This window comes from Lissotriton helveticus, chromosome 11 (assembly GCF_964261635.1).
Source record: "Lissotriton helveticus chromosome 11, aLisHel1.1, whole genome shotgun sequence".
Lineage (NCBI taxonomy): Eukaryota > Metazoa > Chordata > Amphibia > Caudata > Salamandridae > Lissotriton > Lissotriton helveticus.
This window is the reverse complement of record NC_136072.1, coordinates 242,846,383-242,873,480: the sequence shown is the minus strand read 5'-3', so window position 1 is coordinate 242,873,480 and position 27,098 is coordinate 242,846,383. Positions and strand designations below refer to the sequence as shown.

General features: G+C 40.2%; 1 protein-coding gene across 1 annotated transcript in view; it reads left to right on the top strand.

Annotated features, from left to right (window-relative positions):
* Positions 1-26,873, top strand: part of LOC144792864 (mast cell carboxypeptidase A-like) — a 196,042-nt gene extending 169,169 nt beyond the window's left edge. Inside the window, exon 11 of the mRNA XM_078668059.1 lies at positions 26,581-26,873. Coding sequence (XP_078524185.1) covers positions 26,581-26,768 — 188 coding nt within the window. The 3' untranslated portion in view covers positions 26,769-26,873. The remainder of the gene's footprint in view (positions 1-26,580) is intronic.
* Positions 26,874-27,098: the final 225 nt, after the last annotated feature.

Here is a 27,098-nt window from a genome sequence, read left to right as displayed (position 1 = left end):
CCCTTTTTTTTCTCTTACAAAAAAAAGAATAAGAAAGAGAAAGAAAAAACACACATCTTAAAATCCATAATATATCTCATTGCGGATTAAAAACAATTTCAGACATAACATATGATTATACATAGGGAAAAAGAAGTATGGAGCATAAATAGTATTACTCTATATACAGTGCGTTTTGCGAGAGATAATTATATTGTATTTATGTAATTAATTGTAGTCTGGCGTAACAATAATGCTTTGTTCCTTAATGGCACTAATCCGTATCAAATGTGACTGCTTTATATATAGACCTATGTGTACCCATGAACTGATGCAAGGGTGAGGGTATGAGGTAATACTCCACATACTGCCTGGACAGAAAACACGTTACAAAATGTATGACAAGTTTGATATGAGATACCATGCCCTGTGTTTGTCCTTTCTCAGTTACTAAGACTGCCTATGTATTGCTGTGTTTCCCCATGTATCACTGTGTGACCAAGCTCGTTTGGCGAGCGAAACGCGTAACCTGAAAATAAATACCATCACTGGTGGCTGCTGGCAACTCTGTGTGATCGCATTACTGGAGCTTTTTCTTTGAATATATATATATAATATATATTCTCATGGGAGTTGAAATTTGCTATGCTACTGATTTTTGCCTGAATAAAAGATCTTTACTGAGGACGGTTGGTGGGCTATATTGCACAGTCCTGGAGGTGGAGTACGACTTTCTTTTGGAAAATATGGGAACTGACGCTTCCTGACAAGCATAGATCCGACAGGCTGGGTGTCCCAGTGAGTTGCTTTTCATTTGGAATAATATTAAATCAGATGCCCGCCGGCAGAGAATGGAGAAGTGGACAATATTACTGAGGCAGGGCCATTGCTGGAAAGCTGCCCCACCCAATTAATAATTGGAAGCCTTGAAACACAACCAGGATTTGCTAGGGTAGGAACCCGAGCACGCTAGACCTATGAGCATTGGATGAAGGCAAAAGAATATGAAACCAATGGTATCATGGTTTCACTACACAAGTGGCACAACATGGACGTGAGAATATTGCGATGTCCAAATTCAAGGTTAAAAGGATATTAAATTATGGGAATCTGTTTGGGGACACCAACACTTCCTTTTGAAACAGCATGGCAATGTGGTAATGTGGTCTTTGACTCACCACAAAAAGGACCTTTAATAAGTGTTCCTAAATTAGGAGACATTAACTGTAGAATTTTATTGGACTTACCAACACGTTGAACTTTGTAAAATATTCATTGATTACATCTACAATTTAATCACAGCGACCAAGCGAGTCAAATATTTTCCACGTTTAGTCCTTTGTTGCTGTTGCCTGAACTGTGTAAGTTGTCCCTCGTCACTGTTGATGTATCCCTTATTTAAATGAGATCAAGGAATGGCCACAGTGTGAGCTCATATGATTAGGACTTATTGGAGTAGTAATACATTATGCTACTGATTTTTGCCTAAATAAAAGATCTTTAGCGAGGATGGTTGGTGGGCTTGATTGCACAGTCCTTGAGGTGGCGTGCGGTTTCCTTTTGGAATACATGGGACCTGAAGCTACCTGACAAGCCCCGATATGATAAGCCAGGCATCCCAGTGCATTGATGTTTGTTTAAAAAAAGAAAATATAGAATTTCGGCACGGAACAGCCTTTTGGAAAGGACCTCGCAATATGTTGACTATTACCTACAGGAATTTGTTGAACACCTGCCCTCCTATTTAAAAGACACTGGCGATTTTCTTTCCAAAATTCAAAATATGGATTGGCAAAGTGACTATTTACTCATTGCAATGGACGTCACCTCACTTTATACCTCCATCCACCACCATGATTGGGTGAAGGCACTAAACCACTACCTGGCCGAAAGACAACCCAACTGCGCTCAACACAGCAGAATGCTTACCAACATGGTGGACAAATGCCTTAACATCAACATTTTTCTATTTCAGAATGTACTCTATTTACAACAGCGAGGTGTGGCAATGGGAGCCAGCTTCTCCCCAGCTATGCCTATTTACACATGGGCTGGTGGGAGGAGCTGGTTCTATGAAAGAAGCATGCCAGTACCTTTAACAACAAGGTCAAAAAATGGCTGTGATTTATTATAGATGATCTTTTCATTATTTGGCAGGGGTCCATCAACGAAGCAAATCAATTTATCAATTAACTAAACGTAAATAGCCTTAACTTACATTTCACAGCCTCCATCAGTTCCACTACTGTAAACTTTTTGGACATACAGATATATATCAAAAATTGCCAAATAGAAACCAAGCTATACAGGAAGACAACTGCAGGGAATGCAGTATTACATGCGGGTAGTGCCGATCCTCAACATTTGATACATTGTATACCATATGGGGAGATACTCCGCATCAAACGTATCTGCAGTCGGGAGGATGAACTTAAACTAGCTCAGCAAGCTAGTAAGGAGAAGTTTCTAGCTAGAGTTTATATCCGCAATTGTATTGACAGTGCGATTAGCAAAAGTAATGCAGTGTCTAGGAAGAGTCTTGTAAGTAAACCCTCCAAGATTATTGATACAGATACTGCAGACTCTGCTACATTTAGATTTATGCTCGAGTACAACAGACAGGATAAGGCCATCAGAAATATCATTAAAAGGAATTGGCCTCTTATCCGAGTCGATCCAGTGAATGGCCACCTTCTTCCTGAAAACCCCGCTATTACATATAGGAGGGCAGCTTCAATGAAAGATGTTTTAGTGCGTAATGACTTGTTTACTCCATTAGGGGAACCATCGCTATCTCAAAGAAAAGGCCTTTTCCCATGTAAAACATGCAAAGCATTCCAATATGGCTCCAGTGAGACCATCTACAGTACTCAGTTTAGTGAGCAAGAAAGGGAAATTATCAAAGCCCTTAACTGTAAATCTGTCTATGTGCTGTAGTGTCTTTGTGCCCTACGATATGTAGGTAGTACAATATTACAGGGGCACAAGAGGATACTCCAGCACCTCAGGGCAATCAAGAATAAAGATACAGCATACCCAATGGCACAACACTTTGGGGAAGCACACAATGCTAATCTCAAAGATCTCAAATACTATCTAGTGGATGCCATTCCTCCAACAAAATAGTTGGTGACAGGGAGAAAAAGCTGAGGCAATTGGAAACCCACTATATTTATGATCTCGATGCTAAGGCCCCTGGGGGTCTTAACGTAACAGAAGAACTTTACACCTGCCTCTAAAGGTGACAGGTATACTGTATGATGAGGCCATAACACGTTTAGACAAGAATTCAGGAGTTTTTTAATATCTAACATTGTAGAACAGATAGATTTATTCTTGGAAACCATCCTAAATGGTACAATGAAACCATTAAGGTATAAGCAGCCGCTGACTTCTAATTTATATTCTTATACACATACTTATGCACTGTTTTTTAAGGGATTTTATTTTATTGGGTATGTATTAACTAGATGTTGTTTGCACAAAATAAAGGACTGAGCAGTTGTTTTATTACAAGTACACTGTTTACATTGGTCGAAAGATGAACAAGGCATTTGCACTTTATCGAGCCAGCCACAATAGCATTTTTTTAGAGTATGTCAACATATTTTTGACTACTCAGGCAAGTACTGTATTGTGTAGTATAACTTTAAAAACAAGGATGGTTTTAAGGCACAATAGTTTATATAGGCAATACTTAAAATGTGCATTACCACTTTCAGAAAAGCATATATTGATGGAACTATTTACAGTTTTTATGAATGCTTTTAGTCAGGTTATAATGATATTTATATTTATTCACTTATATTTATTCACTTATTTATATATATCATATTGTATACTTACTGTGGTTAATGATGGCATGGCTGGCCAACTGTTCATGGAAAGGGTATTTATACCTGAATGTTGTATAATCCATAATGCCACAGGTCAAAAAACTTGTAGGCACCAAACAAACACTATAGATTGGGTCTATATGTAAACAAGCGGTATCTTGCACAATGATTGCTCAGGCACTTGTCACTTTAAATTTTTGAAATGAGAAAAAATTTACAAAATTGAGAAAAAAACAGGAAATGTTGGCTAGGGTATTTAAACCAACCATGTACTGTGTTTCGTGTCATGTGATCAAGGCCCTCTGGGGTCGAAATGCGTCATGGTGATGGTGATTTCAAAAATTAAAAATCTGCACCTACTTAGTGGTTCGTGCTCCTGTCCCTCGTCCTGTTCTTGTGAAGTTCTGGGGAAGGTCGGAGTTTCAAGGATATATATATATATATATATATATATATATATATATATATATATATATATATATATATATACATATATATACATATACACAGAGAACAGTAACTGGAAACAATTTAAAAAACTTACCAATTTAATGACATGTAACAAGTGAGCAAAATAAAACAATACATTTTACTAAAAATATATTGTATATTACAAACATTATTAATTAAAACAAATCATTTTATTTACACAGAAACATAATAATAATATAATTTAAACAGTATAAACAAAACTATAAATTCCAAGAATACATAAACTACTCCCACTCTATTCTGTGCAACACTAGGGAAAGCATTGGACTTAGAAGGGGTAGCATTGACTAATCCCACTCTGGTTCATGCAACAGTAAGGAAAGCATTGGACTCAGGAGGAGTAGCCTTTGCTATTCCCACTCCATTTGGTTTGACAGCAGGGAAAGTATTGAACTCAGGAAAGGTAATATTTAGGACCCGATTCCGATGTCCCTCGGAAGGGTTACGAATCGCATCGTTCAAGCGCGAGTCTGATTTGTAGACCCGATTTCCGCACGACTCGTACCACTGTACGAGCGAGCAAGTATGATGCATTTAAAGTCTTGCGCTACGACCACTTGTACCCATCAGCGATGACTTCCGAGCGACTCAAAAATGGCAGATGCGTACAGTGCAATGCATACGATTTCTGGCCGAGCGATTCCGATGTGCGTTTTGAGCAGCCGGGGCGAGTAGGAGCCTCCGACTCAAAAAAGCTCTGGGAAGCGGACTTTGGGGGTCCGCGGTAGACCCCCCTGCACCCAGGGCTCAATGACTCACCCAGCAGTGGGGATCCAGGGGGTCCCTTCACATGCATGCATAGTACGTGGGGTGCACCGAGGCGACACCGTGACAGGGGGTGCCCTTTTCCGAGACGTGCTTTTTTCGTTAATGGTACCCTATGTTCGCTCTGTACAACAGGCTCCCATTCACTTCAAATGGGCTCCGAGCGACACAAATCAGTCAACGCTGAATTGCATCGTACTCGGTCCCTCGGAGCGCAGCAGCCAAAGTCGCTAATAAAACTCTACAGGCGCGAATCGGCCATGGGCTTTCCCAGCGAGATCTGTATTGGGCCTTAGTATTCCCACTTCAGTCAGTGCAACAGTAGGGAAATAGTTGGTCCCAGGAGGGGTAACATGTATTATTTCCACTCCAGTCAGTGCAACCATAGGGAAAGCGTTGGACTCTTGAGGGATAACATTTAATATTTCCACTCAAGTCTGTGCAACAATAGGAAACGTTTTAACTCAGAATGGGTAAAAATATACTATTCCCACTCCAGTTGGTGAAATAGTAGGGAAAGGGATAGACTCAGGAGGGGTAAAATTTCCTATTCCCACTCCAATCTGTGCAAAGGTAGGGAAAGTAAGTCACTTCAAACACATACCTTCTTTTAATACAAGTATCCCTATTGTTTAGGTTTAGAGCTGATACAGCGAAGTACCTACTTTGTTTTTCTATAGATTATCAGCTGAATTTAGATGCAATTGCTTGTCCGTGCAATAGTGGTGCTAACCAATCTATGATTCATTTTATTTTTTTTCTGAAAATGATATGCATTATATACCAAAACTTTCTTGGTTCCACTTCTGAGATTCAGAAATTTCAGACATTGTGCTGTTGCCTACCTCCTTCAACGTTTTTCAGATGAAGAAACTTGTATTGCGGTAACTTGTTTTTTATGAGATGCTATTCGCTCACATGGCACCATGGACCATATTTAAACGTTGTTTGAAATGCAAGGTGCTTTGTATTTTATTTTATAGGGCTTTTCTGGATTTTATTGTGTGCGATTTTACTTTTTAACACATCAAATATGAATGTATTTTATCTGTTTTTATACTTTGCATGCTTTTATGGTTGTTTCATCAACCAAATAAAGTTATTTTGCTTAAAAAAATACAAACATTAATTTCATGGAATTATAAAAATATGAACTATAAATGTATACTTTAAAAAATAATTCCAATAATTATACATTTTTTAAATAAATAAAAAAAGTTATTTAATAATTATGTCATTACATTTCCACACTGTAGTCACAAATACCTAGCAATGCACATGTAACATATATCTATAATAAAGAAATTATAATAATTACACATGTACACAATGAATTACAAATTAATTAATATAAAAATAATTTAAAATTAGTCAATTATTTAATTAACTTCCCAACCTTTACTCGTACAAACCCAACAACCAGCTACATTTAAAAACATTAGCAATAACTACACAAACAATATAAAACATACACAAATAACATATTGTGTTATAAAAAACTTAAAAACAACATCTCTTCCCTTAAAATATCAGTACTTTTGTCAATGATATTTTTGCACAAGATATTTCTCTGTCAAGACATTAGAAAGTCGATATTTCTGCAACTTGGTATTTTTTACTCAATATTTTGTCCAAATACCTCTGCCATGTTGGTGGCGGGAGCATTATAATGTTTTTACTGTTCCATTTCACCACATTTTACCTGCTGTTAAGAAATAGTAAAAACATTCTACAAGTATGCCCATCTAAATATGGCAGGTGGACATGCAGCCTTTTCATCAAAAGCTCTTACTCCCCAGGGCCGTCGGAGAAGGTTGGGCATGGAGAGACACAGTAGTATCTGGGTTGCCCAAACTAAAGGTACACCAAAATTTACATTGGGCCCACAGACCGTCATGTTGGTGGTCTGTATAGACTATCCACATTATAGATTATATTATAAGTATTTAAGCTACTATTTCTGATTCACTGAACATAAAGTAAAGAGAAAACAGATTGGACTTCGTTTAATGGCCAAACTATGGAAAGACGTATGAGATCTGATTAACCTAAAATTATGAGAAATACAATTTACTAGGTGACAATAGAAACATTTGTATCATATTTTAAGTTTGTTGTAATACATTGTAAACATATTAATATTAATATGTCCAAAGATTACCCTACAAAAAAGAAATAGTCACATTTTAATAAAAACACTCTATTACATAAAGTATTTCTGAATAGTAATGCACATTATTAATGTGGAATGAATAGTAGATCAAATGTAATTCCATGCATAGATAAATTCATATTCATGTCATATTTCCAGAAAGCCTCTACTTTAGTTGTGTCTCTATTACTCCTTACTGATCTCAGAAATGTATAAATAAACAAGATTGTTGAAGCAAAATCGTTGAAATAAGCAATAGATGCTTCATGATCTGACATTTATATAATATGATCAAAAGGTAAATTAATAATTAAAATCAGGTCATCCTGTTACACCAAAAAATAAGGGTGAGGTGCATGACTCCTATAAATACAGGAATAAATTGCATACGTATTTATATATAATTACAGAATCCCTTTGCCCTTTGAATTATTCAGATTTAATATTAATTTTAATATTTTGTGAAGCACGAGAAACCATAAATTGCTGATCTATTTAAATATTTTAATAACACAGTTCTCAAAATAATGTTTTTCTCCCTGATTATAGGTGAAGAAAAATAATTTCAACTCTATGTCCTAAATAAAACGTCCTTAAAAGAGAAAAGGAATACATTTTACTTCTACCTCCATCCACCTGGGAATTGTTTTAAAGAGATCATTGAGTGAATGATGTAACAATATGTCTCAAAACCCAAAGAAATGTTATCAAACGAAACAATATTCTAGAATGCCTATTGTTGGTTATTGTGATGAAGGACTATGTAAAGAGAAACTATTTTGTTTTTCTCTTTGCTGAATGGGCCCTTTAATAACCTGATGAGCAAATCAGGCCCATGCCTGTCTCAGTCAAAATTATAAATTACATGTATAAAACATTCTAAAATTCAGTCCTCTGTCAGATTTACAAGCTTTCAATTTTGTCAGGGAAGTTTCTGGGTCTTTCATTATTATAGAAGAATTATGACAGAATTACTTAATCCAATTTAATCAAACAGTACAGGCATATTAATATGAAGCATGGATAAGAGTGAATGTATAATGAGTAAAAAAATATTTTTGATTATGTAAAGTCTACCCTATCATGATATAAATAAGGGATTTCCTTTAAGAAATAATGTTATATTTTGTATCTTCTAGATCATGATCAATAGTATCTTCAATGGAATTATAGCAAATGTCTTAGGTCCTCATTATGAGTTTGGTGGTGCAGAAGCGGGACCACCGTGCTCCTGCACTGCCAAACCTGTGTTTGAATTGCCCACCAGATTAGGAGTTTTCTCCTGTCTGAGAGGTTGTTCTTTTGTGTGCCCTCTGTGATATCTATGAAAAAGGCCCCACAATGGGAACACTAAAATCAGTACCAAAATGGACTGCTGCAGTCCATGCCATGCAGGTCTCATGTGGTGCATGCAGACAGGGGGGGCACACAATGTCCCCCTTGCATGCACCCCATGGTGCAGAGGCACAAGGGTTCTCTGTAGAACTCCCTTTGTTTCCTCATGCCACACTTTGTATGGCAGTCGCACTGCCATGAAAAATGTGGCATGGGGAAACTCATAATTTGCTACTGTGGCCTCAGGACTGCCGCACGACCACCAGGGATCTCTGATCACTGTCGGTTGCGGTGTTCCTAGGGTGGCCCGACCACACTGGTTTGTAATAGGATAATCGGAAGAACGCCAGTACCACACCCCCGCCAGACACGCAATAACTTCATAAATGTTTTATTTTAGAATTTCTCCAAATTAGGCCATTGGGATCAAAGATGATTGAAGAAAAAATGTTGTAGGTGGCAAAAACTCAAAGGGACCTATTAGGATGGGGGGCTAGCGGTGCTGGGACCGGCCACCAGTGGTGCGATGGTCCTGCACCGGCAATTAGGATGCCACCTCCACGATGGCGGTAGCATCCCCATCCACAACATTGTGGCTGGTGATGCACACACCTTGTGCATTTGCATGCACAACGTGGCAGGCACCGTGCGGTGCCTGCCATGTTGTGCATGCAAATGCAGGGGGGTACCATAGGTAACCCCAATGTGTACCCCCTACCCCCCAATACCCTGGGGATCCCCAAAGGGCCTTCCCATGGCAGCAACGGCACCATGGACTGGCACATCACTGCCTGAATTGAAAGCCCCTTTTCCGCCCGTTCGACTCGTCGACCGGCAGAAAACCTGGCAGATGGTCTTACCGTCCGCCGGGGTCCCCCCACCATCGTGGGTGAAATGGGAGGTGGGCGGTAAAAAATAGTGGGCGGATCGCCACCGCTATTATAATAAACCCCAAAGAGTTCATCATTAAATGTATAATCTGGAACCATAGAAAAATTTAGCATTTAATAAAAGTGAACAAATGACCATTGAGGGGAAGCGCACATAATCCTGCAGCCACGGCCGTGAGAGAAATTGCTTCTTTCTTTGCCATTCCAGCTCCACTACTATCCAGCCGTGAGAGGAATGGCTTGTTCTGTGCACCTGCCATCGGGCCATGCCGGGAGGGGAACAGATTCCAGGACCTGAACTACACCTCCCAATGGGCGCTGGGCGACGCACGCAGATCGCATCATTGCAGCGCCAGGAGGAGCTTCAAAGAGCGAGAAGCCCTTCCGTGGCGTGGGAAGCGCACATAATCCTGCAGCCTCCACTACTATCCAGCCGTGAGGGGAACGGCTTGTTCTGCTCACCTGCCATCGGGCCACACCATGAGGGGAACGGCTTCCAGGACCCGAACTATACCTCCCAGCAGGTGCTGGGGGGGCCCGGGCCAAGGGCGGACCTATCTGTGCCCATGAGAGCCCGGAAGAGGCTGGTCTGGGCCACCTCCCTAACGCTCATCAAATGGGTAAGTGCAAACATTTGGCCAATCAGGAACAGGAGGGTGTAAAGGCTAAAATCCCCAGAAAGACTCCATCAATAATATCATACCTAACCTCGGCTGTGGGAGCCTTGAATAAAGAGATGGCCAATGCTGAAAAGGAGATGGGCTTGGGAACAAGCCAAATCTGTGGTGAAGGGTCTGTGGCAGTCGAACTCCCATCATATATCCTCATACCACTGGAACCGGTGGTATTGATTAGTGCCCCAAATATAAGGAGGGAAGCCCAGTCCCATGAGACCATTTTGCCAGAGGTTGCTGCTTTGGATACCCCCATTCTTGATAAAGAAAGACCTACATTGGGCACAAAGGGGGCCAGTAAGGAGAGAAAAGGAATTAACATAAAAGTCAGCAAACAGCAAAAAGGTGTAAAAAACGGTTCCTCTAAATCGTTGCCTAAGCTGGATAAAAATATTCCATTGACTTTACGAAATCTGATAGAGGAGATTTTTAGTGAGCGGTTTGAATCCATATTAACTGGTATAGTCAAAGACGTTATTGACACTCTTAACACATGTGTTGTGGACCTTAAGAAGAAATGTGAAAGGGTAGACTCCTTTTTAAGGGACATAAAGTATACCACACAAGTTACCCCAAAAGCAACATTGTTACATAATCCTCCTGTAGGGAGTAGCTCTAATCAGCAAGGGAAACATCTAGGAAATCAATCACATCAACTTCCAGGGGGAGTGGTAAAATCCAATTCTGTTGTTAAAGCGGTGGTAGCGGATAATCAAACTTAGGCGCTCTAGCACTGAAGTCTGGCCAAAGTATCCCTAGCCTAGATAACATGCAACCCACTGTCCCGTCGCTGACAGTTAATGAAAATCAGGCCCCCCCAAACTAATAAAACAAGTCATATTGGCAGGCGAATTAATCTTCCACCAGAAGCCACCCCCTTGGTCGCGGTTCTTGTTGGGGTTTTCCCTATTAGGGTCCCTGACAGTGAATCAACGGCGGCAAAACAAAACATTGGTGTGACCATTATCGTATTGGCCATTCTGAGATTTCTGCACACATCATGATGGCTAGAAGGGTGGCTTGGGTTGGAAATTGACCCAAACTGGTACCTGGGGAGTGCATCATAGTCAATCTCAATAAACAGGATGTTGTCGACAGGCTGTTTTGGGATTCTTCTACCGTACATGGGGGTGACATTAGGGCTTTAACATTGGGTTTCTTCTATACCCCGGCAAGTACCACAAGAGGAGGGGATGGAATAAGGGTGATAGACTCAACCGGTTGTTTTCAGCCACAAACATGTCCCCCTCGCAGAAGAAGCGTTACGATAGGTCCTGAAAATAACATCAGGGAGTTATGTACACGTTTAAATTTGGTACCCCGTTTGCCTTGGTCTGTTGAGGGAGACTTACCTCTTTCAAATAGATTCTCGCCTCTAGCTCAATTGGACTGGAATGATTGACTGAATGGGAAAGAGGGTGGTATTGCTGCACAGTGCACCAAAGGCTCTGCCACGATCGATACAGGAGGCGAAATTCCACCGAACTGTAGTATAATTAGTTGGAATATCGCGGGCCTTAGGTCGAAAAGAGACGATCCGATCTGGCTGGATTTTATTAAATCTTATGATATAATAGCGCTACAGGAAACCTGGAATACAAGGGCTAATTTTGGGCTGGATGGGTTTAGGTCTTTTTTTCAACCTGCTCGTCCTCCCTCGGCTGGTAGAGTAATAGGTGGTTTAGTGTTCCTCCTTTCCCTTAAACTAAATGGCTCTTGAAAAAGGTTAGAGGTTGATTATTCAAACTGCTTGGTAGTAGAAGTAACTTTTCCTAATCACTCAAAGTTATTATTGGTAAACTTTTATAACTTTGGGAAATCTGATTTCAGGAACCAACACTTGTGTTCTCCTAAATTGTTTCTTGAAGATTATAGGCTAAAACAATTCACTCGCTGCCTACAGCTGCCACCCATTGATTTATCAAATTGCTGTTGTCACAAAAGGGGAGTCCGCCGAGGTCCAGGGGGAGCGGAAGGACCAGACGAGGCTGCACCACGGACTTTGCCACACCGCCTCACTGCGGGGGACTACGACTCCCAGAGGCCCAGGGGACGCAGGACTAGCACGTCAGCGGGAGCGCCGTGAGGTGCTCAAAAGCGCCAGAGCCCTCACGTGGCGCAGGATGCCTCGCTGCCTATAGCTGCCACCCATTGATTTACCGGATTGCTGTTGTCACAAAGGGGGAGTCCGCAGAGGTCCAGGGGGAGCGGAAGGACCTGATGAGGCTGCACCACGGACTTTGCCACACTGCCTCACTGCAGGGACTACGACTCCCAGAGGCCCAGGGGACGCGGGACGCAGGACTAGCACGTCAGCGGGAGCGCCATGAGGTGCCCAAAAGTTCCAGAGCCCTCACGCGGCGCGGGACGCGTGCGGGCGAAGCCCGGGCCAAGAGCAGGCCCGTACGCGCCCGTCGTAGCCCGAGGGAGCCTGGGCTGGGCCCCCTCTGACATCTGCCACCTGGGGCAGCCATCTCAAGGTAGCGTAGTTAATAAATATATTTTGTCAACATTAGCCTATCTGCTACCAATTGCTTGGTGAATTGGAACTATCATTGGCCTAAATACACTATGACAAAGTGTAAGGGAGCGGTGGGCACCTTGGACGCCTTTATTGTTAGGGCCGAGAGTTTACTCACCCACGAGATTCAGCTCACCGAAAGGCGTTTGTCTTTAGATCCTTTAACTGCTGAAAGACAAGCATCCCTGGAAGCACGAAACCAGGGTGATATTAATCATCATCGCCTCTCTTTAACACCTGATTTGCAGACCCTTCCTGAGGATGCACCCCCCCTCATCGACATTGATGTTGATATCTGACTCCCCCTCTATCGGGTCACCCATCAGCCACAGAATCGCAACTCGGGCGCGAGCATCCAAAACTTTGACCCGGAATAAATCTTTAGAACCCGCGGCTAAACGGAAACGGGTTGCCCCTCCCAAATTTAAACCTAAAAATGTTTCCAAAACTTTAAGAAACACGGCTCTTCCTACACAAGCAGTGAACACTTGTTCCATGGGCACTCAGACCGATGATGCCCTATTTACACCTAATAAAGACAATTTTATGGATGCTCTGGAGTCTAGCATGAGAACCATGATGAGCTATACCAAGGCCCTTTTTGAGAAGAACCTCATCTCTTTACAAGAGAGATTTGAACGACTGGAACGTTTGGTTAGTCCGGATCCTCTTATAGAGAGAGACCGAGGTCCTCCGGCCATTTTACCCATTAGTTCGGTTATGGAGGCGGACTGTTGTCATACCTGCTCTAAGATCCAGGACCTTATTGCCCTAAAATCTGTTGCTATTATTGATTCTACATAAGAGGCTCATATTGAAAAGCCTCCACCCGGGCACCATAAGTCTATGGAATTCGTTAGTCATCCTGTTAACGTCACTGGGCATAAGGACTTCCCAGTTAATGCAAGACAGGTGACTCCCAATGAACTTCCCAGAACTGATGTTTTGAATCTCCCTCCTGCTTCTTGTCCTTACGTTTTGATCCTGGCAGGCGTTCCTTGTTTGAAAAGCAATGTGAAGGAGGCCTGGGTAGATCTGCAGAATAAGTGTGTGGATTGGCTTAAGAAATATAAAGGATTTAATCCATCTAACCTACAAGATATTTTAATGGTGCGCAGAGTGGGGTGGGTTGGCCAATCTTTAAAAAATATTACGGGTGATTGCATTGTCATTAATTTCCGTAGCCCTCACTTGGTTCGTAACATGTTATCATCTAAGGAGCATACATTCACTGTACATACTGACATATGCACCCTCCCTTTGGGTTATTTTTATAAACCCGTGGCATATTCCCTCCCCAACGCACCTGTAGGCGTATCTTTAGCGAATCGCTTCTCTGCCTTTTCAGACTTGGATATTCCTGATTGACAACCACAACCACAAAGCCATAATGCCCAACCATCAGGAAACACGATAGACCTCCCTCCACATCCCAACCGCTGGAAAGTGTAAGTGATTTTCCTTCCCTATCCCTCCCGATCGTTTATGTAGATCGACTTACATCTAATAGGAGTGCGGCATCTACTGATTTTAATGTTTTGTCCTGGAACATAGCAGGCCTTGAGCCAAAGTTAGAAGATCCAGAGTGGCTTAGTTTAATAAATCAGCAGGACATTGTAATGTTTCAGGAGACTTGGGCCACTAAGGAGTTTTACCTCAATGGGTTTCATTGTTTTAATTCCCCGGCTGTTAAATCAAGCTTGGGACGCCCATCGGGGGGACTCTCTATTTGGATCAATATCGCTGCTGGTGGGAGTTTGAAGTACATCGTCACAGATAATTCACATTTCCAAGCCTTATTTTTTAAAAGGAAAGTTTCTTTTTTCCGGATCAATTTTTATAATAATGATTTTATTACGATTCCAAATAGGAATTTTATTGCTTAATTTACATTTATCACCAAATTAGAAACTATGCAAGACTATGAGAAAGCTGATGGCATTTTGTTGGGTGGGGACTTTAATGCTAGGCTCAATAATGCCCCCTTATATATTAGGAGTAACGAGCAAGGCACCTCCTATCAAAGGGGTCTCGAGCTGCGTTCTTTTTTGAGTTCCCACAACCCGGAAAATGCCCTGGACACTGCTGCGAAATTTTTATCGAATGTCCAGTTTGTGCCAACTTTTAGAGGCAGGGGGTTCTCCTTAACTATAGATCATTTCTTTATTTCACCCAGCCTTGCTGATCATCTAATTGAGGGCACTGTCATTCCAATGAGCCAGGGCGACCATAACCCCATCAAGGTCACTATGAGACTGGAATCACGACCGGCACTAGAAAGGGAGTGCGGCGCTAGGAATCTATTGCCCTCAACTGATAATCTTAGACTCAGGTGGCGGGGCATTAATATAAAGGTGGTGTTTGGTGTCCTAGTAAGAGACAACTCATGCCTCTTCAATTCATGCCTGTCTTATACGGCCCCTCATCCCAAGGCTGTCTGTGATTTTGTTAAGATTTGTTCAGCCTCAAAGTCTTTATTATCAGCACCACAAAGGGAAATTAAATCAGACCCAAGATGGTTCAACTGAGTGCTCGGCAGCAAACAAAGAATTTCGCAGGGCATTGTTTTCTAAACCCATCTGTCCTATTGCTGTGAGAGAAGCAAGAAAAAGGTACAAGACAATAATTAACAAAAGGAAAAATGACATCCTTGAAGACTGCTGGGATGTATTAGTTAGAGCAGCTGACCTAAGAAAGGGTGTCGACTTCTGGTCTGCTGTTAAGGAACTACGAAGTTCAAGTCAATTCCTGACCCCATCAGTTGTACCATTACAGGTGAAGCATGGGCGGACCATTCACTACCATCTATGATCCACCAATTTCCGGGTCAGTCCCAGTGTTCTTCTCCAAACCACCGAGGGTCGATATAACTTTACCAGAGGTAGAAGATGGCATTACTCAGAGTGCAGGGAACAAGGCACCGGGCCCTGATGGTCTACCAATTGATATTATCAAATTCAATTTAGAAATTTGGGCACCACTCCTCTTAAATGTCTTTAACAATCTTACGTTCACACTCCTTCCTCCCACCTGGTCATCAAGTATTATCGTTCCTATCTTTAAGAAGGGAGACCGCTCCCAACCGAGCTGTTACAGACCTATCTCCCTCATCGATAATACTTTAAAAACTTCTGGGTAGGATTTTAAATAATAAGATTTGAAGCTGGACTGAGGACAATGGTATTTTGTCAATTAGGTTTCTGTAATCAAGTAGGAACCATAGAACAGTGTCTCAACCTAAACCTTATCCTAGGCAAATACAATATTGCACGTAAATCAGCACTTTATCTTGCTTTTATGGATATGTCCTCTGCCTTCGATCTTGTGAATAGATCGAAGCTCTGGACAGCCCTTCTAAATTTTGGCCTGGACGAATCTCTTGTGCACTTTTTAGCTTATTTGCACAAAGATCTTAATGCCTGTGTGAGGATGGAGTCCCTTGATTTAAAAAACAATTTTAACAAATCTTTTATTATATCTTGTGGCCCTAAATAACGACAGCTGGGCTGTATTTCTGTTGGCACTGATAAGCTGTGGTCTACTAATAGTTTTCCATATTTAGGGATGGTCTTTGCTGCGAACAACTCCTGGACCGAACACATTGCATATGCCAGGAGTAGGTTCTCAAAGGCCATTAATTCCATCCTCAGCTTACCGTGCCCAAAATACACAGGTTCCCTAGTGGCAACTTTAGAGATTTACAAAGCCCAATGTATTCCAGTCGCCACATATGGAGCAGAGGATTGGGGCTTCGCTAAGAGCCTCCCTATACAATACGAGGAGAACAGGTTGCTTAGAAAGACACTTTGTGTTCCTATTTCTACTCCCCAATATGTCTGTCATGAAGAACTGGGCGTGAATTTTATTGAAGACTTTGTTCGTGCACGGCCAGCCCTCTTCTGGCTCTCTATTTGGAAGAACCCTGCGGCACTACTCACAAAAGATATTATTACTGATGGTATGAATTGTGATAAGTGCATGGGCATTCCCTGGCTCTCGGAAGTGTATAAAAGTCTTAGTAGTATCAATCAAGGGAGTATTTTTAATAATTATTCTGTTAATGTTCTCCCACCTAAAAATGACTTGCGAAATTCTTTGTACACTCTATATGCCAGGGAAAGATACCACAGGGAATCTTTGAAGAAAACTGTCTCCTCTTATTTATCTTATGCTTTTCTGATCCCACCACTGCCCCGCTATCTGACACTCCTGATGAGCCACTGGGAGTGTGGCTTATTATTCCGCTTAAGGGCAGGCACTATTAAATTTGCACTTTGTTTCCCCCCTTGGCCATCATAATGACTTTGACTCCCTGTCTTGCCCGTGTGATGGCAAGAGTGAACAATCCGTCCTGCATTTTTTATTCTTTTGTACATTTTATATGAAATATATTAATTGGTATTTAACTCCGTATTTTAGAAAATGTAAACCTATTAGCTTGGAAAATGATTTTCTGATGATATTAACTCTGTATGAGGATGAAATTATCTTTCGCACCAGCACTTTTTTGCGTATAGCTGTTCGAGCAAGACAGCCGATGTTTGATCCATAATTATGAAAAAAGATGCTGCCGGACGTGGCAGCAAACACTGTGCACTAATATCCCGAAGGGATTGAGCAATATAATCAATGAGTAATCAATTGTAAATCACAATGAATAACAGAATCCTTCTGATGTAGCAAAAACGATTGTATTCATCGGGAATGCATAAATCATCATAGTAAACAAATTGTATATACAATGATTGTGAATAACTTATTAACACTTGAATAAATGCACATATACAGTCATTACATCATGACTATTACAATGCCAGATATATTAATATGATGCATTTTGCCAATGCTTGTGAACAGCCCGATGCATTTCGGGTCATAGGTGTCCCTTCCTCAGGGGCAATCTGGCTGAGTAATGTTGTGGCAAAACAATGGAGTGCGGAGGCGCACTCGGTAAGTGGACTGGTCTGCAGGTGGTTCATATGCTTACTGGAACCAGTTTGAACGATGGAGGATGAATTCCTTGGCAGGGCATTGAGTATTGAAAAAAAGTAAAGAAGATGCTTAAGATTTGTAGCAATAATGAATCTCGCTAGAAGGAGGACGAGTTTATCAGAAGGAACCAGCTCGCACGAAGGAGGGCGAGTAGTTGAGGTAAGTACTATGGACCAGTGCCTCAACTTGCACTTACTAATCAGCAAGCATACTGTGGCTAAAGAAGGCTCTCTGCATATGGTGTTCATGGATTTGTCTTCAGCCTTCGGCCTGGTTAACAGGTCTAAGCTGTGGATAATCCTGTTGGAAATGGGTATTGAGCCGTGTTTTTTTTTTGGCTGACTTCCATCAGGACCTCTTTGCATCGGTTATGATTTCCCAGGATGGTAAATGTGCCAGGTCTTTTAAATCAGAACGGGGTGTTCGCCAAAGGTGTATATTGGCGCCCTTACTTTTTACCCTTTATATCAACTCCCTGGACAAATCCTTAATGGAGGCGAGCTCAGATATTCCCAGTGTAGGAGAGTACCTAATACCGGTCCTCCTATAAGTGGACGATGCGGTCTTTCTAGCTGGTACTGCTCTAGGTCTCCAGAAACCTTTGGATGCTTTTGGAGCCTATATGCAGTCCTTGGATCTGGTTGCGTACACTGGGAAGTCACATATTATGTTAACTGGTCAAAATATTAGGAAAGCAAAATTGTTCTATTGTAATGGGGTGGAAGTGTCCAGGGTCACCTCTTTTACATACCTAGGGGTATTATTCGATGAAAAAGGCTAATGGGTTCCCCAAGATAAAGATAAAAGATTGTCTGTCACTAGATCTATGACAGCTTTATTAGGGTTCGCCCAGTGCTTGGGGGCTAGGCTTGTAGAGGCCATCCCAAAGAAATACACCAATCTAAATGTCTGGCCATTGCGGCATATGGCTCCTCCATATGTGGTTTTAAACAACAGTCGGGGTGCAGATAGCCGAAAACAGATTCCTTTGCAGTCTTCTGTCTGTACCTCAATCAACATCAGCATCAGGAATTAGGGCAGGGCAACGTCTCGGACATCATAACTTTAGCTCCCCTTCTGCGCTGGCTTAAAACCTAGCTTAATCCAGAATTGATTTTGAACCATCTGGTCTTGCAAGATATTATCAAACTGGACAAAACTAATAACATCAAGTGGTTATCATATGTCAAGTATATGCTTTTTAAAATAGGGCGGCCAGAATTATCTGAGACCCCTGAAAGGATCTCTAAGGATGATGTGAAGTGGGTCAAAATGAATTTTTTTAATACATTAATGATTGAACTGTAAGAATTGGAGCTTCAGAAACCTTCAGTTAGGGCTCATTTCTTGACTAAAACCACCTTATTAGTTGAACCCTATCTGATAACTGTGACTAAGCCTTTCCATCGCAGGCTCCTGACCAGGTTCTGTCTTAACTTGATCCACTTCTCGTTGGGTGATTTCCCGGTGTGGTGTACACCAGAGGACGCGGATCTTTGTCATTGTGATAACTTCAGTCTTAAAATGTAAACTCTTTGGAAAAAGATCATACCACACATATGAATGCTAATTACCACTGAATGTTATACCACCACACAAACATACAATGGCCAATCAATCAAAAATATAAATGTTTATTTCTTTTAAAAAAGAACATTAAAATCATGCTAGGAGCTACTCGCTCTGATAAAATCACAATAAATCAATACAATATCTCACAATGTTCTCATCAAGTTAATTGCAAATTCTCTCTACTGACAGCAATACAAAAGATGGTAAAGTGCAACAAGGACAAATCATCATTTTCTCACATTATATGTGAGATATTCCATTATACAGAAACATATACATAAAAACAGAATTTCGGTGGCAATAGCGGTCCAACCACCTTCTTCAGGCAAAATAATCACAATTTTAAAAGAGTCCCAGCACTTTCAATCTATTTAAAAAAAGGGGAGATGTGTTTATACATTCAAATAGCATATCATTGTACACATTTCGTAATACATCTAGACAATAATAAACAAATACAATTAAGATTGTTGGCCATACACACTCTCTCAACAAGTGGTATACGACGAGCCATTTTCAGTTTGCTCTTCAAATGTAACCCCATTTACAGCGTGGGTCACAACCATATTATCTGCAGTTTTTTCTTCATGCAAATCACACTGTGAGCAACCAATACCACACATTCTTTCACTCTAAACGGGGCACCCACCTCCACTGATTTTTATTGTGCTTGATAACTCCGGGATATAACCTCCTTTGGTGTGTTTCTGAATCATCACAGGCTTAGATAAATATACGATTAATGTGGGGAATTTCTCATCTACTTTATATCTTTCTAATCTCACTTGGACACCTGTTCATTCATTCTTACAACCAAAGGAGACACCTAATATCTGGTGTATCAATACTCACCTTCTATTAAAATATTATAAGTGTGTGGGAAGATGTTAATACAACAATCAGGGCCTCAACTCCATATCGTTGTCATCTATAAAGTTAAAATACAGCATGGGTAAAATACAGCATGGGTAACTTATTGTGATAACTCCTCCATACAGAAAACTCTACATTTTATGATGTTCTGTGACTATTACAATGATATCCGGAGGAAGTTTTTAATTCCTGTATTGATTGGCAAGGGCTTCTTACAAGTTAGACCGGCGTTACTTTATCTCCAAACGCTGAGTAACCCCTGGGATATTTTCAATGTTGCTTATTTTCTTGTTGCTGCTGTCCGAATCAAGAAAAAAAGATGTCCTAGTCTAAACAGTGTATACATTTTAATGATGACTGTTCTATAAATGTGTTTTTATAATCTTGATATACTTAGCTCTTTTTTAATTAGACACAAAATCATTGTATCATACAGATTACTTGAATGTTTTCATGGGATGTGCATATTGTATTTTTCTTTTGCACTTTTATGATTTTAAATAATCGAATAAAGTGGATTGATGATGATGATGATGATGACTATTGAGGTTAGAAACAAAGTAAAATGTCATCCACATCAGCAGAAAAATATATTTTTTAATCTGAAATGTATTGCTAGAGAAAGTTTATGTATATCTAATCCTACAAAGAAATGTTTGAAAGCTAAAAGAAAAAGGAAAGCTGATACATATTAGCCTTGTCTAATCCTCTGCTTAAATCTGATTTCATGATAGAGATGTATTATGTTTAAAGTATAACAGACATCTACATACTCATTTCTGGACCTAATCCATTCCATTTTAAAACCCTTAATATATATTGCTGACCAATTAAATCTAAATATTAATCTGGAGCATTTCTTTTTTCTCTTAGAAAATAGTCATATTAAAACATTAAAAAGCACCATCAGCTTTATCTATGCCACTAAATGTGACAAATACTTTACAAAGTAACTTTCCTTATATCGTTTGGAACTGGTCCAATGGTTATCCAACTTTGAGAGTGGCTTGCCAGATACAGCCTGGAGCTTTGATATTTTGGAGGATTTTGACTCCAATTTCAGAGACTAGGACAAATAGTAAAATCTTTGAGCAGGCCAACCCACTAGGGGGTATCTGACTTCTGCTCTATCACAGTCAAACTGGAGTCATGCCTAGGTCTCAGTCAGTCATGAACAGTGATTAATGGTTGACTCTTTACTTTTTCTTGGTGCTTTTTGCCCTACAACCGTAAAAATGTACATCTCTCATTCATTCTAATGAATTTTAGATGTTTTAAGGACATTTTCATTTTATTAAATCTCTCTCTATTTTTAGACATTGGTAATGGGATTTTCATTTTGTTGTGTTCTGAGTTTTGAGTTGCTTTGGTACTGCTAAATACCTTGTACACTTTTCCCCACGTTAGGCTGGTCTGCCTTGTCCCATTGCCATCAGGGGTTGTTCCCCAGTTTATTTATTGAACTTGTGTTGTACCTGACAGGATTTTTGACATAATATTTGGGATGGACTCATAAACTACCAACTAATAGCCCCTTTTCCTACATAGCCTATATTGTTAATATTTCAGAATTGGAGGTTCGCTAATTTTAATTAGCCAAATTCGAAATGAGACAAACAGAACTGCAGGCAATCACTAACGAGGATCTCTAATACAAGATGAATCAAATAGCTGAATGTGATACCCCCTTCAAATTATATAAACAATACAAATAGTTGAAATATCATAGAAAGCATAACATCTCAACTCAATTAGTGCTTGTGGTTGAATAGTTTCTATTTCTTTAATCTATATATATTCTTACAGCAACACACTATGATAGTCATGTTCACCATCAGATCGGGCAATTTCCAAGATCTGAAATTTTAGTAGGCTAATACTATGCATATACAGTTCCAAATCTGTACCTAATAAGATTTAGGATTTCTGTTGCTTATAGTGCTTCTTATATATTTTATTCCACAAGGGCATGCCAAAGCATGCACACTATTCGTATCACACATTCTACAACATTGTAGTTGACATTTATTTCTATAGTAAGTATGAGAGATGAAGAATTACATTGAATATAATTTAAATGAAACTTTTTGCTGTAAGTTTTCGGCTAGCTACAGTAACTATTTCTTTAATACTCCTGGACTGCAGATATACAAATAAGGTTTTGTTTTTCAACATTCCTTGAAAATCTGGATAAAATGACAATATTTCTCAACTCTTATTGATGATCCTTTTGATGTTACTACTGGCAGTAGCATAATTAGGGACACATTATCTGCTCTTTCCTTTTTTGCTCTGGTAGGTGCAATTAAATTAAGCTCATGCAATCTTGCTGTCGTGATTTTTCATCATCTGTTACACTTTGTGGATATCCCCTTTGTATATATCTTTGGTAAAATTCATATTCCTGGTGTGCAGATGTTGTTTCTTGTGATGTTATTAAATTAAGTCAGACTAATTTGGGGTAAGGTAGATAGATATTTTTAATACCGTCAAGATAAAACATTTAATAAAATTTGATAAAGCAACAAACATTTTTTATCAGTGGCAGTGGGTTTGCCTTACATATTCATTTGCAATGTCCTGTCATCAGTCTTTCTCAGTACATAAAAAGTAATTTGTTTTAAACTTAGGTTGACGCTGAATTCTTTAAGATAATTTTGGTATTACGCTCATTGACTTTCCGCACAAGTGGTTTTTCTTGTCCTCTCCAAATGAAAAAAATATAATTACTATACTACATGTAAATTACTACTTTCTCTTTCCATTCATTGTTTTATAAAGAGGTTCATCCTCAAACTCGTTCAAAACTATATTTGCATTGCAATTGAATCATCAAAATCATGAGTATCTATCTCATTGCTATAAATTGCTCTCCTATTCGAAATATAAATGATAAAATGAAAAGTGTAGCACAAAGAAATCTTTATTACCTCCTTTCATCTCAGGCTTCAAAAGTGCCCAATCAAAGGCTTATAAGCCCTCATGAGATACAATTCGGTTATGTAAAGCATTCATATCAATTGTATGTAGGACAATTTTACTTGTATCAGTAATTTGCAAATTAGCTGTTTTTCTCCAAAAATCAAAGGTGCCTTTCACATACAATGTAAATGTTGTACTATAGGTTGGAACTATTAATTGAAGTTTTTACCTGCTGCTTTGCCTATAGAACTAAATACCACCACTTTAGTTCCGAATGGTGAATTGTTGTGATCTTTTTGACGCTTCAGTAACATATGGTCATTTGAGAGTGGTAGTATAGGGAAAATTCTTAGGCCCTGATTATCAGTTGTGCTGGCTCTCCGCCATAGCTGACCAAACCACACAAGGACAGCCCACCGTATTACGAGTTGAACTCATGTATGGTGAATGGTCCTTCACCTTTCCCATGGTGGTGCCTGGAAAACAGGAACCACAAAGGGAAAAGCAGAAAAGTTCCAGCACAACATGGACAGTGGCGTCCATGCTGTACTGCAACATTGGGGGGAAAGACACAGGGGGGCACATGTTGTGCAACCCCTGAATGTATCCCCATGGTGGGGGGGTCTGGGTGCTCCCTTTATTGCTTCACCGCCTGCCTTTTCATGGCGGTTTTCCTATGAAATGATTGGCAGTGTAGTAGCTCACAATATTCTCAGCGGGACTGCACCAGTCCCGCTGAGCATGTTGCATTGTGGCACTCCTCCGCCACCGCCGTTCGCACCGCCAGGGAACGACTGTTGCCTGGCACAGCCAGTGGTCCTCCACTGCAACGACTTTTCAAGTCATAATGCGACAGATGGGCCACTGCGAGTCTGGCCAGACTCGAAATCAGGCCCTTCGTATTTTTTTTCCTTTTATGCAATTGCATCGAGGGCTTTCTCGTGAATATAATTCAAGACCTTTAGAAATTCCTTTGTTGAATAATTATCAAGTGTAATATACAGAGTACTATGTTTTCATTCATTTCGTGTTGGTTTTATATAATGTTGGTCTGGTTAGATATGCTCGACCTTCGATATTGTAATATCATTGTGACATGCAATCATCAACTAGAAGGGGTCTCCATTTTGGCTTTGTTTACTAGTGAATAAATGCCATGACCTTGATCTTGTGAAATCCTAACATTACTGTTTGATTCTCAGTTAGATGTGCTGTTTCTTCAATTTCTACATCCAGTTCATAAAACCAGCCATGTTAGCCTGTTCTGATCAGCACATGTGGCAGCTCTGAGCACTAACACTGAGTGGCCATCTACCAGACCATGCTCCTATCTTTCTAGTTCCTAACTTAGGGGGTCATTACGATGGAGCGCAGACTTGAGTCAGCCCACCATCACTGTAGTGGTTGGGACCGCCCGCCAGTCATGCGGTAGCCCCGCCCATCAAATTGGTGGGCGCATTCCGGGGCTTCAACATTGCTGACGGTGCTGCTGGCTGCAGCACCGTTTGCAATGTTAAAATGACATGCCGTGCATTTCTGTGCACTACGTGGCAGGCACCAAGCGATGCCTGCCACTTAGTGCAGGGAAATGTTGGGGGGTACCATTGGTACCCCCCCAGTGCACCACCTCCCCAACACACATGGGGCCGCCATCGTAAACTGGCAGTCAGATGACGGAGGGCGCGCCACCGCCATCCTTATCGGTATAATATCCACTGCATTACCCAAGATCTATGTAAAGTGTTCGAACATCAGAGAAATATTGGTCATGCATGTATAGATGTATTATTGCATTTCGGAGCCTATCAATGCATTATATTTTATAGCAGACAGGAAAGAGAGCCAAACCTTGAAACATCTTGTTTTCCTGTGCTCCACGATCCTGCTTAGTTAACAAGTAGTAGGCAGTTTCTTAGAAACCTACTGTAAATATCTATAATGGGGTATATCTATTAAGCACATGCAATTTCCCTTTTGTCAAAATTGGGAGTCAGTGCATTTTCATGTTAGAAGTGGGAAGGGAAGGTCACTATATTTAATGAGTGGAAGGGTTTCCTCATGTAGAAAAAAGATTTATCATGTAGGAAAAAGAGCAAATGTGCTAGGGTACATTTGAGAACCATTGTCACATGTCAACTCTTCCAATAAGGAACAGCTAGCCTTCTAATTGATGTGAATGGATGAAAATGTATGAAACAATCATTTATGGATTTTCACTGCGTACTAGTGGGCAGGAGATGCCTATTCGTATATTGATAAACATAAAATATTTGCGCATAGGTATGGAAATAGAGCAGGAAGTTACCAGAGTATGGCCAAATATTGAGTCTTTAGCATTGTAGGACAAACGAATTGACAACCAAATTATATACAAGATAACTATATGGAGGTAAGTAACTGCTAACTATACTTAACTCCATATATATGTTAAGATTTGTAATTCTGAATATAAACTTACATTGCTGATATTTTAGTCGGTTTTTTTTACATGATAGTATGGTAACACAATATTGAAGACTCAATGTTCTGAAATACAGGTAGTTAGTTACCTGCAGTGACCCCTAGGTTTATAACTGTTAATGGAAGAACATTTAAGATCACAGACCTGATCCCATTTAGAAGTGTATCACAAGATATCCAGCCCTTAGTTAATTGATAATAATAACAGAGATGTATAGCCTGCGACAGCTACCTCAAACAGAGGTGTCCCAGTGCTGAAGGAATTCATAACTCCTTACCTTTTGAGATGCCATCCTTTTTGGCAATGTGCATCGCCAGAAAGGATGGCATCCTTTCTGGCAATAGTGTGCAAGTGTGTTGTGGCTCATAATACAAGCATGGAAAATGTCTGTCCTGCCCGTTTGTGCCTTGAAACGGGGCCATAATATGAGTATAATCAACCATTCACACCCATAGACCTTGGCTCCCTAATTAGAGCTATCAATGTGGGTGACTGGCCCAGACAGAGATACGTTTCCTGAATACAGATAGAGGAAACTGGTGTGTTGAATAGAGGAATCTTTAGACATATCTTAAGTATGTCAGTGGACCTTGAGAGAGACGGATCAACTTACTTGGACAGAGATCTGGGCAGAGGATCTGCCAAAGGCCTGGGTGATAATTTATTATACCAGAGAAATGTGCAAAACTCGTAATTCACACACATTTTTTAAAAATCGCTAAGCTTTGTTTTATGCACTGTGTTATTGTCAGATGCAGGAGGCTCGTTTGCATAGAAAAAATCCCACATGGGGGACATTTTCCACTTTACAGTGATGTCCTTCAAGTATTCTCTGTGTTTTTTTTATGCAATGTATTGCCTCAGATTTCACTCAAGATATACAAAAATCTCAATTCACATAATTTTTGGTCCTTTCCAGAAGTTTTATGGGGAAATAAAATTCAGTTTCACACACCTTAAACAGTGACTACCAACAGTAGAGTACAGTAGCGTAAACTTGAAAATCTTAACACAAGACTTGTCATAGCATTTTGCTAAACTTTTTAAAGCCTGATGAGTATACAGTGTGTTTTCTAGTGCTTGTCATATATTGTTTTCATTATTTGTGTATTTTAGATCCCACTGCTGGTTCTTCAGATGACTGGGCCTATGATCAGGGCATCAAGTACTCATACACTTTTGAACTTCGTGACAAGGGGGATTATGGGTTCCTCCTCCCTGAGTACTTCATAAGGCCAACTTGCAAAGAAACTATGCTGGCTGTGAAATCTATTGCTAATCATGTCCTCGTGACTGCCGCATAAATCTGAAGATGATACGGAGGTACCTGTGCTGAACAGATCAACAACAGTTAGCAGAACATATTGTAATGCAACATAAGATCAATAAAAATGCTTTGAAACAGTCAATCCATTTTGATTTTGGTTGTATAGTAAAAAATGTGTGTGTGTAGAGATTAAGTTGTTGTGCCGTCATAATTTGTGTTGATTGGTCTGCATTGAATGTGCACTTTATAGTTTATACAATTTTGAACACGTAAACTAGATTGTAATCTATTTCAGCAAAAGTGAATACTGTAAACCGGCTCAACAAGCAATGAGAACTTTGCTGGTCAATAACTGCCAGGAAATTTC